The 16,614-nt window shown below is 46.8% G+C and overlaps 2 protein-coding genes across 2 annotated transcripts in view; both read right to left on the reverse strand.

Annotated features, from left to right (window-relative positions):
• Positions 1–8,319, reverse strand: part of LOC137802379 (nesprin-2-like) — a 17,595-nt gene extending 9,276 nt beyond the window's left edge. Inside the window, exons 1-13 of the mRNA XM_068600182.1 lie at positions 8,305–8,319; positions 7,763–7,894; positions 6,046–6,207; positions 5,179–5,349; positions 4,836–5,044; positions 4,082–4,181; positions 3,778–3,915; positions 2,486–2,632; positions 1,662–1,856; positions 1,481–1,570; positions 1,026–1,127; positions 705–905; positions 446–619 (exon numbers count right to left, since the gene is read on the reverse strand). Coding sequence (XP_068456283.1) covers positions 446–619; positions 705–905; positions 1,026–1,127; positions 1,481–1,570; positions 1,662–1,856; positions 2,486–2,632; positions 3,778–3,915; positions 4,082–4,181; positions 4,836–5,044; positions 5,179–5,349; positions 6,046–6,207; positions 7,763–7,894; positions 8,305–8,319 — 1,836 coding nt within the window. The remainder of the gene's footprint in view (positions 1–445; positions 620–704; positions 906–1,025; positions 1,128–1,480; positions 1,571–1,661; positions 1,857–2,485; positions 2,633–3,777; positions 3,916–4,081; positions 4,182–4,835; positions 5,045–5,178; positions 5,350–6,045; positions 6,208–7,762; positions 7,895–8,304) is intronic.
• A 2,162-nt stretch (positions 8,320–10,481) lies between these two features.
• Positions 10,482–16,614, reverse strand: part of LOC137802380 (rootletin-like) — a 32,952-nt gene continuing 26,819 nt past the window's right edge. The window contains exons 15-25 of the mRNA XM_068600183.1: positions 16,243–16,383; positions 15,962–16,138; positions 15,715–15,852; positions 15,444–15,629; positions 15,254–15,367; positions 14,947–15,099; positions 14,744–14,860; positions 14,463–14,648; positions 14,018–14,107; positions 12,834–12,920; positions 10,482–12,067 (exon numbers count right to left, since the gene is read on the reverse strand). Of these exons, the coding sequence (XP_068456284.1) occupies positions 11,909–12,067; positions 12,834–12,920; positions 14,018–14,107; positions 14,463–14,648; positions 14,744–14,860; positions 14,947–15,099; positions 15,254–15,367; positions 15,444–15,629; positions 15,715–15,852; positions 15,962–16,138; positions 16,243–16,383 (1,548 nt within the window). The 3' untranslated portion in view covers positions 10,482–11,908. The remainder of the gene's footprint in view (positions 12,068–12,833; positions 12,921–14,017; positions 14,108–14,462; positions 14,649–14,743; positions 14,861–14,946; positions 15,100–15,253; positions 15,368–15,443; positions 15,630–15,714; positions 15,853–15,961; positions 16,139–16,242; positions 16,384–16,614) is intronic.

Below are 16,614 nucleotides of genomic sequence, written 5' to 3' on the forward strand. Positions count from 1 at the left end.
GTTGTCAGCGCTAGCTGCAGCGGCTAGCTCCCCGCCAACCACCGACGGTAGCGGGACATTCCCGCCTCGATGGGCAGAAGCAGCAGCGGCGGCGGCTTATAAACCGCGGCGGCGTGTTAATGATTAAATACAACTTTTTATTGAGAAGTTGCAGCTTATAAAAGGGTGCGCCGTGTGCCAAGGGGGCGCCATTTTACGGTAATCAGCTGCACCTGTGCTATGACTCACATATCATATCATCACATCATCTTGAATTTCCCTTTAGGGATCAATAAAGTAATTATCTATCTATCTATCTATCTATCTATCTATCTATCTATCTATCTATCTATCTATCTATCTATCTATCTATCTATCTATCTTCATTAAACCTCGAAATACCTCTAAAGGTTACGAGCCTTTTGAATGTCACAGTCACAAAGTTAAGAGCCGCTCCTTTATTTACCTGGATGGTTTCCTGCATCCTGGTCCCTTCCTCCAGTCCGTGCTGCTGCAGTCGGGCCACCTCGCCCTGCAGGCCCGTCACTACGCCCTCCCACCTGTGGAGGGCGCCCTCGGGGTCTCTCCGGGTCAGCTGCTGCAGGATGCTGAAATGACGGCCCAGGAACTGGAAGAACTTCTGCGAACACAAAGGGCGTTAACGTGTTACAAAGCGTGCAGTACAAAGCAGCGGCGCCGTCTCTCCTGCGTCCTGCAGACGTTACCGTGTGACCGTCGAGCCGCTGCTGCAGCCCGGCTCTGCCGCGCGGCTCGGCATCGGGCCGCCGGGCCAGGCGTTCGTCTCCCAGAGCCAGCAGCTCCTCCAGGCTGCGAACCAGCCGCTGGTACTGCTGCTGCAGCTCCTCGCCGGCTTTCAGCTCCTCGCGGCGACGCCGAACGCAACCCAGAGACCCGTCCAGCTCGCCCTGCACACACAGAGAGGGGGGAAGCCGGATTTTATAAACGTGCACCTGAAAGCCTCAGAGGTGTTTAGGGTCCTCAGGAAGCTTCCTGACACGACGCAGAGCCTCCAGAGGGGAGCGTACCTGCAGCCGCGAGGCCTGCTGGACGAGAGAGGAGGGCAGGTGAGCCTCCTGCAGCAGGGAGCTCACCTGCTGCTGCAGAGCCTCCTGCACCGCCACCACAGCCTGCAACACACACACACACACACACATGCGCAATAAGAATATATATACATATATATGTACATATATCAGGTTATTACCTCGTTAAAGTCACTGACAAAAAACTTGTATTGTTAATAAATTATTGATAAACGTATATTGTTGCTGGTTACATTACACAGATACATTTCTGTTAATGTTAATGAGCTATTATCATTCCTCAATTATGACGTCCTTGTTATGAAATGAGGCCACCGTTACCTCGTTAAGGTCTCATGCGACTTCTTTGATTATTTAATTGATTGAATTAATGATCAATGATGTGAAACTTTCCAGAAGAATGTCTGTGGATGAATATTTCCCGTCCTGCTTCGTACCTTCAGGTCCGGAGCTCTGAGTTCATTAGTTATCTGTTGAGCCGTCGCCCGGTTAGAGGAGAAGGCTGCATGCAACTGGTTTAGTAGCATCTGCGGGTTAAAACACACGGCACTGGTTCTTCAAACTGGTTCTTCAAACTGGTTTCAAACCGGTGTGTGTTTCTGGGTGTGTGTATCTGACCCGGTGCCTCGTCAGCTCCTCCTGCTGGTCGGCGAGCTGCTGCCCTCTGCTGGTCAGCGCGGCGCGCACCACAGGAAGCACTCGACAGAGGCCGTCCACGCACCTCTGAGCGCCCTCTGACCGCAGGACGCCGCCGACCTTTGACCCCTGAGAGGCCAGCTCGCCGCCGAGGGTCTCCAGCTCCGCAGAGAGACTCTGAAACGCAACACGATGACGTCAAGTAATGAAACATAGATTTCTATACAACCAGAGGAGTCGCCCCCTGGTGGTCAGGAGAGAGAATGCAGCTTTAACACATGAAGCATAGACTTCTATACAACCAGAGGAGCCGCCCCCTGGTGGTCAGGAGAGAGAATGCAGCTTTAACACATGAAGCATAGACTTCTATACAACCAGAGGAGTCGCCCCCTGGTGGTCAGGAGAGAGAATGCAGCTTTAACACATGAAGCATAGACTTCTATACAACCAGAGGAGTCGCCCCCTGGTGGTCAGGAGAGAGAATGCAGCTTTAACACATGAAGCATAGACTTCTATACAACCAGAGGAGTCGCCCCCTGGTGGTCAGGAGAGAGAACGCAGCTTTGACACATGAAGCATAGACTTCTATACAACCAGAGGAGTCGCCCCCTGGTGGTCAGGAGAGAGAATGCAGCTTTAACACATGAAGCATAGACTTCTATACAACCAGAGGAGTCGCCCCCTGGTGGTCAGGAGAGAGAATGCAGCTTTAACACATGAAGCATAGACTTCTATACAACCAGAGGAGTCGCCCCCTGGTGGTCAGGAGAGAGAATGCAGCTTTAACACATGAAGCATCTTCTCACCTGCAGCAGCTCGGTGTCGCCCTCGTGTGGCGGCTCAGCAGGCGAGTGCAGCAGGCCGGTGAGGGAGCACAGGGACTGGGACGCCCCCTGCAGGACGAGGAACAAACCCTCGTCCAGCGTCTGGTGGGCTCCGTCCACAGAGGAGGCCTGCGGGCCGACAGGGGAGTCAAACCGATGCCTTAAAAACGAGCAGCAGAGGAGTTCACACCACGGATAGGAATGTTGGGATCTTTGAGTCGTAGGAGGAGGAAGAGGAAGAGGAGTTTGTTGTTTCTCGCTCTTTCTTTTGGTGTGATGTCACAGAATTTCCATCTTTTATTCTCGTCCAACAAATAAATGGTTTGAAACTCGCTCTAAAAACTCATTGTGTTTCTTTCTCCAATATTTTGTCTTCACAGACTTCTGGGTTTCTCTGGCTTTTCATCAGGTTGCTTCTACGTTCTTTTTCTTCACTTTTCAGTCTGTGACTTCGCGGGAGAAACATTTATTACTTCCTCGTCTCCGGGCGGAGGATCGCAGGAGGTTAACCGGTCCGTCTGGTCTCTGAATCAACAGCTGACCTCAACGCCTCCGTGATGGAGATTCACGATATGTAATATATAAAAAGTTCATATCAATCACCGCGTCTGATACGTTGAGGTTTCGGGTTCAATTTCCTCATCTTCCAAAACTTTCTCGTAATGGTTTCAGATCGTGGTCCCAACCCTTCTGTGTCTATTCAGCATCATGGTGCATATGGAGAGGTAAAGACATTTAACTATATGTATATATTTGTCCAAAAATAGTGTCACAAATTATGTTTAATGGGATGAAAATCAAATTTTTGGCTAAATGCATCTGGCATTAGTTTAGTCTCGGTTGAGTTTTTTTTTTTTATCAGCTCTCATAATAATCTATCAGAGGCATTATGTAAAGAAACTGGCGTTTAAAAGGTTAATAATTGGAAAATGTAATAATATTTGGGCATTTTGATTAGGACTGATAATATTAGCATATAATTGTATTGCGGACATAAATAATATCTTTTTTGGCAACATTTCTGCAGCAAATGAACAGGAAGTGACCATACATGGACTGAGGAGGAGCCGCTGTATTGCTCTCTGGTGTTGACCTGTCAATCACCTTGTAGCCCCGCCCCTCAAACATCCCTGTTGACTCTAAATGACCATAATTTACTAAATGAAGACTTGAAAGTCGAGATTGAGACATAAAGTCATGTTTGTCAAGGGTTGTGGAGGATAAATGTTGTTATAAATGTTGGCCCCTCCCATTTTGTCCCCCCCCCCCCTCACCTGGTCCAGTGGCCCCTCCCCCGTGAGTGCCAGCAGCTCCCTCAGGTCTCTGCTGTGGGTTTGAAGCTCTTTCACGGCCTCGGCGCCAATCAGGCGTCCCGCTGAGCCGCCGCGGCGCCTCGTAGATGAGTCTGCCACCTTCAGAGGGAGAGAAGAAGAAGAGAAGAAGACACGCGACTCCCATCATGCCCTGCAGGACTCCCCATCACACCGGAGACACAACAAAGTGCCTCCTGCTCACAGAAGGTGATAATGAAGCGAGAGGAGGTGCTAATCAGAAGCCCTTCACGGTGACGGCCGTTACCTCGGAGGCAGGAAGCAGCCACCGCTCCTCCAGCGCCAGCAGCCGGCCGTGAAGGCCCGCCCACTTCCTCTGAGCGGCGTCCTGCTGGGCGGGAGGCGACCTGCCGGGAGAGAGAAGAGGCCGAGCATTAACGCTTCATCCTCCTCTTCATCCTCCTGTTCATCCTCCTCTCCCTCGGCGGGGGGGAGAGAGGCTCTGTCATCGTCTCTGTCTTCTTTAAAGACGGCACATTAATATATTATCGTGGCATTGACTGGATGAATAAATCCAAATCTGTGTTTTGTGATATTTTGTCTGGTTGTGTTACACGTTTACTCACTTCCTGTTTAAACGTTTTATGTTGAGGTCGCAATAAAGGTGCTTGAATAAATTTAAATTTTAAAGTATTATTGTGTTGGTAAAACATTAAAATTGGAAAAAAAACAATATCAAATAAATCCTACACCCTCTGTAATATACATTATATATATTGTATTTATTTATACATATCTTTAATTTATTTATAGATATATTTGTATATATAAAAGTTGTCATCTATATATATATATATTTAATTCATTTATATATATATATATATATATATATATATATATATATGTATTAATAAAGAAAGAAAAAAACATATTACAAAAATATTAATATATTTTTATGACTTAAAGAAATATATATATATATATAAAAGTAAAAGAAAAAAATCTATGAATGAATAAATCTATATATAATAAATAAATAATGTAAAGGTACAGTGTGTTACCATTGCAGCAGCTGGCTGTGGTCCTTCAGGTCCTTCAGGTCCTTCAGGTCCTCTGGGTCCTTCAGGTCCTCTAGGTCCTTCAGGTCCTCTAGGTCCTTCAGGTCCTTCAGGTCTTCTGGGTCCTTCAGGTCTCGGCTCTGTTTGCGTCCTCCCTGCTTGGCGATGGCCTGAGTGAGGTCTCTCTGTTCATTCAGCTGCTGCTCAAACTCCTGCAAAGCAACGACAAGTATTCAGCTGCAGTACTAGTACCACGCAGTATTACACTGTATATACTATCTATATCTATATATATATATCTATATCTATCTATAGATATATCTCTAGATCTATATAGAGGCCGTACCTTCTGCTGCTGCAGGCTGCGCTGCCTCAGCAGCCGGTTCCTCGGCGAGGAGAAGACGTCCTGAACGCTGCTGCTGCGCTGCAGCCTGCACCCGGGAGCAGGAGCCCAGGACAGAGGAGCCCAGGACTGAGGAGCCGAGGACTGAGGAGCCGAGGACTGAGGAGCCGAGGACTGAGGAGGAAGCGGGGACGAGGAGCCACATGGGAGAGGAAGGAGACGCGTCAACATGTTTGTTTCTTTATCTACTTTATTATTTGTATTTAAATATATATTTTTTCTTGTCTAGTTTGTTACTTATATAAACTTAAAATAAAACGACTGAAAGAGAGAAAGAACATTACTAAGGACGCCTCAGTTATGAGTAAAAATAAAGTCATTGCAGAAGGTTGATCTTTAAAGTTCAGCTCTGAATACTTTCATTCTGCTCACAGAGAAACTTCAGAGCGAAGAACCAGCGACGTGCTGACGACCGACAGCCAGGAGCGTCTTTTAAAACCAGCAGTTTAATTAAAATGTTCAACGAGAGTCAAACGAGAGAGGAATAAAAAAGAAATTGGGGACTTGACATTTAAGAATAGTTGTATTATTTTCGTTTGACTGCGTTCTTTTTCCGACTTTGTTAAAACTACGTTTGCTTTTCATGGTTTGAAGCTGATGACAAAAAGAGTCACACAACAACACAAACACATGCAAACAATCACTTTTACACACTTTTTACTCTTCATAAAAAAAACAAAAAAACTGTTGGCACCAAGAAAAAGAGACAAAAAACTCTATATATGTAAATATAATGTGACATAAATCTCCATCTTTTACGTTTTAGCTGCAACTTAAACACATTGACGAGTCTGGTTTTCATGTGGGTACCTGATCCTGAGGCTCTTGTGGCCCCTGAGGCCCCTGAGGCTCTTGTGGCCCCTGAGGGCCCCCCCTCTCCTCCCGCTGGCGGCGCAGCAGCAGCCTCTGGAAGGAGAGCAGCTCGGCCTTCAGGAGCTCCAGTTTGCAGGAGAGCAGCTCGGCCTCCTCGTCCTGCAGCCGGTCAGCTGGAGACAGAAGAGAGACGCTCTGCTCCAGCTCCAGGAACATCTCCTGCACACACACACACACACACACACACACACACACACACACACACACACACACACACACACACACAAAAGTCTGATTTAAATAGTTTTTTTTCTTGTATTTATGTCTTGAAAACCGGTGAAATATGTGTGTGTTGCTCATGGAAAACTGCGGTCATTCATTCATATATTCATTCATGCATTCATATATTCATTCATGCATTCATTAATGCATTCATATATTCATGCATTCATTCCATTGCTTTGTCACGATGAACCTTTTCCTTTCGAAGCTAATCTGAAACTAGAAGTAAAATGCCTCATTAACTGATTTAAAGTTGGTTCATGAAGGAGATTTTATTGTGTTTATTGTGTAGTACAGCAGGTATTAATCCTGTATTTAACATGTACTAAAGCAGGTTTTAATCGCGTATTTAACATGTACTAAAGCAGGTTTTTATTGGGTTTTTATTGTGTACTACAGCGTGTATTTGTCGTGTACTACAGCGTGTATTTGTTGTGTACTACAGCGTGTATTTGTCGTGTACTACAGCGTGTGTTTGTTGTGAATCTTTTCCTCACAGAAATAACTTTTCTAGGATCTTTTCATGAGGTCGTTGTCGAGGTGGAGCGACTCTTCTGATGGTTCCTCTCAGCGTTGACAGGTTCCCGCCCTGCAGCAGGTTTCATGTTCACGTCTCCGTTTACAAGCAGCTTAAAGCAACTTAGAGGCAGTAAAACCCGCGCAGGAGGCAGGCGAGGCCTTCTGGAGTTTCACTGCAGCGCACGAGCCAGATGTGCAGGCTGAAGCTATTGCGCAACATTTGACCTCCGACCTGCAGGAACACGCTCGGCTTCCTGAAGATGTTTCTGTCTGAGGCCGCAGGACGTTTACGAGACCTGAAGCTGTCAGCAACAATTTAAAGCTTTCCGTCAGTCTCATTGTCTCATATTCAGATTGTACAACCTGAAATGTTTTCTGGAACTGATTTGCTGGAAGACTTCAAATTGAGGTTGAGAAAATATAGTTTAGACGTCTGAGGCTATTTTTATTATGTGGTTCCTCTTTCGCTTCACATAGTGGTGGCTCATCTTCCTATATATAAATACAGTATGTAGATATTTAAATAATTATGTAAAAATAAATAAATATGTATATTTATATAATTAAATGATGATAAAACAGTAAATAATTATACATATGTATATATAATTAAAAAATGATATAAAAATAAATAAATAAAAATTATTAAATGATAATAAATGTAATTATCTAATTAAATAAGTATATATATATAAATATATATATTTAATAAATAAATAATGAATAAATAATGTATTAATTATACGTATATATATAAAACAATAAATAATTATACATAATTAAATAATGACATAAAATTAAATAATAAAGTAATTCTATGTATATAAGGTTGCATAATAATATAAATATAGATAAATAACCCTCTCAGCCTGATGATGCAGTGATCCCGTCCCCGTGGTGGGCGGGGCTTTACCTGGCAGGTGAGGAGCTGCTGCTCTACGTGCTCCTGCATGCTGCTCCTCTGGGCCTCCTGCAGCCGCCGCTCCAGCCGGCCGACGCTCTGCAGGCACACATGGAGGACGCCTCTCCGGGGCTCCTGCGGGTCCTGGTACACAAACAAAACAACACACCCGGCTGAGCCTCTGCGCTCCGGGGGCCACGAAGGGGAGTCGCACCGGCTCTAATGAAGCTCTAATGAGGCTCTAATGAAGCTCTAATACTGATCCAGTGCCATGAACGCCTCACACACATTAACCTGCAGCCTTTAAACTCTCTCTCTTAGTTTCTCTTCCCTTTCCCTCTCTCTCTGCTCCACCCACCTGTGGCAGGAACCACTTCCTGGAGCGACGGGCAGGGCTCCAGTGACAAAGGAGAGAGAGAGAGAGAGAGAGAGAGAAGGAGAGAAAGAGAGAGAGAGAGGCCTCAGGCTGCAGGGGGCGGAGCTAACATTACAATACACATTGCTCCGCTTCCTGCTCTAACGCTTCATAACTGTCAATCATCTCAGGGCTTCACTGTCCTCTTCACCATGTCGCATCACATGTGTACGTTCCGGTGGCGGCGGACCGCTGAGAGTTTGAGGAGAACGCCAAGAGTCAACACACACACCCGCCCTGCATGACTCACACAGCTTTGATGTCATGAATGAAAGTCTAATGAGAACGCAGAGAGCGGTAACGATACATAAATCTGATTTGTTTTTCCTGTCCTGTTCTTTTAGGAGAAATGTGGGTTTGCCAGCAGCTCTTTCTAGATTGCTTTTGTGTAATTTAGTTTGTGTACCAAGTGGAATGTGGAGGTTTTGTCAGGTGTTGAAGTTAAAACTTACATGGACACACAACTTTAACGCTTTAAGTCCTATTAAGAACATGGAGTATTGGTGCCTCTTGTGGCCAAAACATGTATTACAAAAAAAAAAAAAACTTGTTTCAAAGATAAACAAGTTTATTTTTTCACCTGTTCTAAAGAGTATGAATTACTTAATTTAGGCCACAAAATAACTATTTTTTAAAAGCAGAAATTTGTAATTTGTTGTTATAATATTTGATGTTCCCTACTGTATATTAATATCAGTTCACAAATGTAAATACAAAATGCGTTAAAATACATTAAAGGTAAATGCACGTGATAGAAATACAGCATTCACCGGCGTTCATTGTATTATTGGTCAAACATAAAGATCAGGAGGTTATGTTGTAATTAATCAGTAGTTTGTTTTGTTAATCTCAGTCCATCAGTGAGTTATTTATGCGCAACCAGGTGTGTGAGCTTTCATTCATGTATTCATCTTTTTGGATCAGAGGAGCAGCTGCAGGACGCCGCCGGCTGACGCAGGACCGACCGGCCTCGCTCTGCTGGTGTCACGTGTGCACCGGATGTTGCGTGTGCACCACATGTACATGATATGTTGTGTGCACGACATGTTGCATACATGTGTGCATGTTGCAGGCGCATATGTTGCATGTGCATACTATGTTGTGTGTGTACATGTTGCATGAGCATGATATGTTGCATGCGTGCAACATGTTGCATGTGCATACTATGTTGTGTGTGTAGGAGATGTTGCATGTGTACGAGATGTGTGTGCTCGTGTTGCTGCTGGTTCTATAGGACCTTCTCCAGGCGTTTGCACGACCGTCTCCCTACTTCCTGGTCCCCCAACTGGAAAAGCTCGCTGTGTGTGTACTTTGTGTGTACTGTGTGTATATGTGTGTACTGCCCCTCTGGTTCCACCCCCCCCACCCCCGGCCTCCTCCCTCCATGCAGCCCCCTCTGTCCCTTCATGACCTCTGACACAAGAGAAAGAGACGGAGGAGTGGATCACTGCTGCGGGTTTATTTGTGCGTGTGCTCTCATGGGACGTGTGGACAGAAGGAAACACACAACTGGAACAGAGTACAAAGTACACAAAGTACAGCACATGCCACGTGACGTCAGACAGCTCAGGGCCGCTGCTTCCAGGTGAAAACGCTGCATCGTTATTGCGGTGAAATTATAAATAAAGCATTAAAATTAATTTTATAAGAGAAATAAAATTTAGTTTATATATTTGTATCATTGTTATGTGAGTATAACCCCTCCAATTGATGAATGCTAAACTAAAAACCATTTGGAGTTGCGTGGTTTTCACCTGCCAACAGCGCATGTGTTAATCAGTAATCATGTCAAACCGGTGCATTTCCATGGCCAACAGTCGTCTAAGGAAAGGAAAACTTTATTAAAGATAAAATCTGAGTAAATCCTCTGATTCATAACAAAGAGGGGAATTGTTCTCCAGACCCTCCTGCTGCCTGCCAGGGGCTGAGCAATTCAAATCAATAAACTCTGTAAACAACAATTTATTACCATGTTCTGCTTATGGAAATTAAAAAAATGGCAGATGCGTGTGAAGCAAGCACGTTTTTATTTTAGCAAATAATGCTCTGCATTTGCTGGTAAATGAGCTCAGATAGCAAATGAAAAGGTCTAAACAATCAAAGAGGTATAACTAGTTTCAAATCACCATTCATCACAAAATATATGTCTATTAGTACACTTTGTTTCTGCTTTTTATTTATATAAAAACAAACATTTTAACCCACCAGAATTAAGGTCCATGCAAAAGCTTAGTAGAGACCAAAAAACCATCCACTTAGCGACATGCTAACTAGCATCAGTCTGCTCTAGGTGAAATAGTATCCGCCCCCCCCCCCCCCCCCCTCAACCACTTCTCACACAGTAGAGCCATCTTGAAGCACATGGAGGAAGCTCAGCAGTCCTTCACCTGAACACACGTCATGTCTTTGGTTTTAGTCCTGTCCTCTATTTTTTATCAAGTAAGAAACACGGATTCAAATGTAAAAACTGTTGGAGGGCCACTATGGAGAATACCTCTCCAACCATGTAAATGCACTGAGGGTTTGAGACATTTTTACGAAGAATCCTGAAGGTCTGGAATATTTCAGGTGCTCTATGAAAACGAAGGGCTTCTGGGTTTAGTTCCAGAAGGAGATGAGAGCTTGGTTCGGTAAAAAGTAAAGGACTTGTTCTACAAGGATGCGAGACACTGGTAGAAAATGGAAATCTAGGTTTGGTTCTAAAACACGTGAGGAAGGAAAGAAGCATCGGTTCTATATTGAGCTCTAGATCAGAGTGTAGAAGAAGGGATTGAAGACTTTTGACCTAGAAAAGGTACTGGAGGAGTTCTTGTTCTGGACAATTCTGCTTGGAGAAGACTTTGGAAAGACTTTGGGAGTCCTGTGGTCCGATCTAGAACACTGGGCGATCTACAACAGGTCGTCCTGTCAATAGACAACTGAGCTCTAGAGGAGGAGATGTGGTAATTAAAGGCTTGGATCTACCTCAAAACACTAGAAATTGGAGTACTTGAGTGTTTGGGTATCAAGAGGGAATCTACGCTAAAGGTTGGGTCTAGATGAAGGTGGGAGATCTAAGATAGGTTGTAAACATTGGTGTTCTAGACTTGGTTCTAGGACACATGAGGAAGGAAAGAAGCATCGGTTCTATATTGAGATCTAGATCCGAGTGTAGAAGAAGGGCTTAAAGACTTTTGGCCTAGAAGAGGTACTGGAGGAGTTCTTGTTCTGGACGATTCTGAGTGGAGCCTGAAGTCGAGGCGTGGTTGGAGAAGACTTTGGGAGTCCTATGGTTTGATCTAGAAGAGAACCCTGGGGGATCTACAATAGGTCGTCCTGTCAATAGACAACGGAGCTCTAGATTTAGGATATGTGGTAATTAAAGGCTTGGATCCACCTGTAGGAAATAAACTAGAAAGGGAGTTCTTGAGTGTTTGGGTATCCACGCCAAAAGGTTGGTTCTAGACGAAGGTGGGAGATTAAAGGTAGGTTGTAAACATTGGTGTTCTAGACTTGGTTCTGGAAGGAATGGCGGGTCTGAACACATGGGGATCCTAGAGTGGGTTCTATAAAAGGTAGGCAGCTCTAGGATTGGTTTGTTTGATTGGCTTTGGAGAAACAAATGGAAAAAAAAGGTCTCTGATTCTAGAAGAAGCAGTAGAGTCTAGAGAGGGGTTCTGCACACGGCTCTAGAAGAGGCTGAAAGTCCAATGCTTAGAACAAGAAGAAGAACAAGAAGTTCTAGTGACAGCAGGTCTAGAGATCTAGGAGACTACGCATCTCTGCTGGGGCCCAGAGTTGGACTTGGAGACTTGAGTGGTGGAAGATGTTTTTACCATGCTCTTAGGCAGTGACTGAGCTGTGGCCCCCGGGGGGTCTGATAAGGCTTCGGAGGAGCTTGCTTCAGCGGGGCCCTCAACATCCTGAAGAAACATGAGCAGGGTTAGAAGGTCAGTCGGTTAAACACGACACTCAGTGTTCAGGAGTCACACGGTTACGGTACAGTTAAGGAGGTGTATTAACGTCATGTTATTCAACGCTGTTATTGGTAGTTATCGATACTTATTCATGGAATCTACCAACACTATAAACGTTGGCATTAATCATATATTATATAAATGTAAAAATGTGACGTATTTTTAACTTTCAGGCATCAAATCACAAGATACTGAAGAGCAACTGATAAGAAGAAAAGGCTGGTGATGTTCTTTAGTTGTGTTACTGTCAACAAATCCCATAAAAAGATGAAAACTATCTGTCTTAGAAGTAAATAATGGGAAGATGTCCAATTGGTGTTGATGATAAGTGTTGAGTTATACTGAGCGCGAAGCTGTGTTGCCAATGCCTACATGTCCCAAGATGCAACTGACCCAATGCATGTGTGTGTGTGTGTGTGTGAGACTGAGTCCCCGTAAAACACAGTGTGTGTGTGTGTGTGTGTGTGAGACTGAGTCCCCGTAAACCACAGTGTGTGTGTGTATGTGTGTGTGTGTGTATATGGGACTAGGTCCCTATAAACCACAGTGTGTGTGTGTGTGTGTGTGTGTGTCCATAGTCTTTTGAATAGATTTGTTCTCACCATATAAAACAGAGGACATCACCAGACTTATCCTATTAAACCAGACAACCTGAGAATGAATCGTTCCATAAAGGAGCCCATGAAGATGAGCGACAGCTGCTGCTGGTTACCTGTCTCTCTCCTCCAGTCTGCCCAGTGCCTCGCCCAGTGTCCTCTCCGGTCTCTTCGGTCTCTTCTGGTGCGACCACCGGAGGAACCTAACACCAGCAACGACACGCCTTTAGAGTCTACACAACAAACACAAGCAAAGCAACGGGCTGGACGGCGGAAAGAGAGAAGGACGGCAGAAAGAGAGAAGGACGGTGGAAAGAGAGAAGGACGGCGGAAAGAGAGAAGGACGGCGGAAAGAGAGAAGGACGGCAGAAAGAGAGAAGGACGGCGGAAAGAGAGAAGGACGGCAGAAAGAGAGAAGGACGGCGGTCGCAGGAGCGTCACAAACGCTGCCCTCTGGAGATGATGGTGATGGTGGGAGGGTTTTGTTGTGGAAGCGGATGAATGGATGACGAGTGGATGTGAGGAAAGGTGACGAACCAGGTGGATAGAAGGTCAGGACTCTAGACGATGTTGTGATTCATGCTGAAGAAATGAGTCATGTGACCTCAGGTGAATGATTTAAAATAACTGCTGCTATAACGACATCCAGTTAATACCTCCTACCTGTTAATGTACAGGGATGAGCCTGGGTCACAAGAGGGGAAGAAGAGGGGGAGGAAGAGGGGAGAGGAGTGAGGATGAGGAGGGGAAGAGGAGTGAGGAAAAGTGGAAGGGATAGGGGAGAGGAAGAGGGAGAGGAAGAGGAGTGAAAAAAAGGGAGAGGAAGAGTAGTAAAAAGAGGCGAGAGGAAAAGGAGGAAGGAAGAGGGGAAGGAAGAGGCGAGGAAGAGGGGAAGGAAGAAGGGTGATGAAGAGGAGGAGGCAGAGGGGAGTGTAAGAGGGGAGAAGAAGAGGAGGAGGAGGAAAAGGGGTGAGGAAGAGGGTGATGAAGCGGAGGAGATGGAGGAAAAGGGGTTAGGAAGAATGGGTGAAAGGGGAGAGAAAGAAGAGAGGGGAAGATGGGGGGAAGAGGGGATAGGAAGCAGGGCAGGAAGAGGAGTGAAAAAGAGGAGCGAGGAAGAGTGGGAGAAAGAGGAGAGAGAAAGAAGAGAGAGGAAGAGGGGGGATAGAGGGGATAGGAAGAGGGGAGAGGAAGAGGGAGAGGAGTGAGGAGTGAGGAAGAGGGGGGGAGTGACCAAATCAGAGAGAAGGTAGGACAGGGAAGGAAACACAGATGTGTCCTTCCCTCCAGGTCTCGTTACCTCTGGCGAAGCGGCCAGGAAAGCTTCCCAGAGCCACCACCAAACACCGCCGCCCCCTCCTTCCTGCAGCCCGGCCGGACGCTCGCGCTGCTGACACGGAAACACGCTCATGAGCACGAGTCACAGGGGGGAGGCGGTCGACAAGCGAGCCGCGGGAAAAAAATGGCCGCCGCCGACGGCCAACGTCTACCTCAGAACCGAAGCTTTAGAACCTCCGAAAAGAGCTCAAAAAAGAGTTCGATTGATTGTTTATTGGTTAATCACCCTCAATCATCTAACAGAAAAAAACACACCTTTAATGAGTTAAATAGCTTTAAAACACACAGGCGGGTTAGTGTCAAACACAGAGTTACATTCACACTGCAGGTGTGGAATTTGATGTTTAAGACCCCCTTATGGGGTCGTCACAGAGCGCTTCACAAGAAAGAAAAGAAAGAAACGACACCTGAATGCTGTCGGGTGAGCGGGCCTCTCTCTGCTCAGGTGAGCGGGCCTCTGTCTGCTCAGGTGAGCGGGCCTGTCTCTGCTCAGGTGAGGACCGCTCCACCGTCTGCAGCGACGCTCCGGATCCCGTCAGCACGTCCGGTTTAACGTGGACGACTTGGATCTGCCCCACATCCACGTCTTTCTCCTGAGAGACGACACAAAGGGCCAAATTAACTCTAAAAAAACTCGCTGCTAACCATGCTAACGGCTAATTCAGTTTGGACCACAGGGGGGACTCACCTCGGCCTCCTCTAAAGAAGACTTAGTGAGTCGGGGTCGAGAGGTCGTCTGCTGAGCGGACGGAGCTTTTTCTTGGGTCGGAGTCGGAGGCTGCTGGATGAACAGAGCGGGCACTTTCTGCAGAAGAATTAGAGCAGACGGGTCAGTGAAGGCCTCTTCTAGCTGACTGACTAGCTAGCTAGCTAGCTGACGAGCTTGCTGACCTTCTCCAGATCCAGCAGCAGGTTCTGGAGCTGGTCCACGACCGTGAAGACCACCAAAGTCTCTTCGGCCTTCTCCGGGAGACAGAGGCCCGGTTTACACTTCTGGATCTCAGCGATGGTCGTCCTCATGGACTGGATCTTCTGCTCGATGGCCTGGACGCAACAGAGAGGGGGCGGGGCCACAAGAAAATTTCAAAACAAACCTCAGAAACCTTTTGCAGCTCATGTCATTAAACAATGCAACTGGAGGGGCAGTGAATTATTTAACCAATATTTGTAGAAAAGATGAAAACAACGTTTTCCTCACCTTGAGGCGCTCCTCTTTCGGGCGGGGGAAAGTCTCCGGAGACGACAGCAAGATCTTGATCTCCGCCACGTTGTTCTCCATCAGCCTGACCTCCTTCTCGATGGCTTCCACCTCCTAGACGGGCGATTTGATAAGCGCACGATAAAAAAAAAAAAAAGAGGGATAAAGAGAAAAGGCAAGAAGAACTCACGGCGGCGGCGTGGCCCAGGTGAGACAGCGGCGCGGCGAAGGCGTCCTGGACGACGGCCACCTGTTGGTCGGCCTCGTCCAGCTGCAGCTGCAGAGCGGCGACGTCGCAGACCTGAGACATCTCCGTCAGGACGGAGCCGAAGCCCTGCAGGGTGGCTCGGATCTGGGCCGAGTCGTCCAACACCGTCTGCGAACGCGAGAGGCGGTTCAGTTACCCCGAGGCGGTTAGAGAAGGAGAACGTTCAGGGCGGAGATGTTCGGGGGTCACCGACCTGCAGCGTGTGCACGTGGCTGCTCAGGCACTTGGCCGTGGTGTAGCTGCAGGGGGTCGCGAGCCACGACTTGGCCTCCGTCATCCAGCTGTCAGAGCTGCTGATCATCTCCTGGTGCTCCTGGAGCCACGTGTGGATCTGACACACACACACACACACACACACACACACACACATTGAGCATCAGATATAACACAACACTATTAGGTGTTTTATGATGCAAACCACCGGTTGTGGCCCCACCCACCTTGCTGATGAGCGTGGTCCTCTGCTCCGCCTGCTTGGCCAGGAGCGAGTGCAGCTGCTGCACCTCCACCAGCCTCTCGGTGAGGATCAGCACCTCCTCCGGCTTCTCCAGGTCCTGCACGAGCGCCTCCAGCTCCGCCACCCTCGAGTGCCACACGTCCAGCTCGTCCCACGCACGCTGAACACACACACACACACACACACACACATATATAACATTGCATGGAAATCCCTTTCGCTCGAGGGTAACAGGGACTCTCTCCACACGTCACTTGTGCTCACCTTCTGGGTGCTCTTCGCTTGGGTCACGTTGGGACTCTTCTGCTCGAGGCGCTTCTGGACCGACGTCAGGCCGGCCTGGATCTCCGACAGCTTGGCGCCCAGCCGGTAGACGGGGCCGCTCTTCTCCACGGCCTCGCCCACCTGACGGAGGAGTCCAGAACGGACGTCAACAAAGACAGCGGGACGGTTTCTTTTTTACACAAAAATCATTTCCCTCGTGTCTGTGTCCACTGTGAACATGCACGTCGCTAAGTTTTTTTTCCCCTGTGTTTGAGTCGTCTTAGGAACCCTCAAATTTATTCCAATACTTGTTTTTATTGTATGTATTTGTTCAGCAAAGTCTTGGAAAAAAAAGTTTATCTGCAAAAAAAA

The sequence above is a fragment of the Clinocottus analis genome, unplaced genomic scaffold (assembly GCF_023055335.1).
Source record: "Clinocottus analis isolate CAN_PGR_092001 unplaced genomic scaffold, fCliAna1.0.p SCAF_5, whole genome shotgun sequence".
NCBI lineage: Eukaryota > Metazoa > Chordata > Actinopteri > Perciformes > Cottidae > Clinocottus > Clinocottus analis.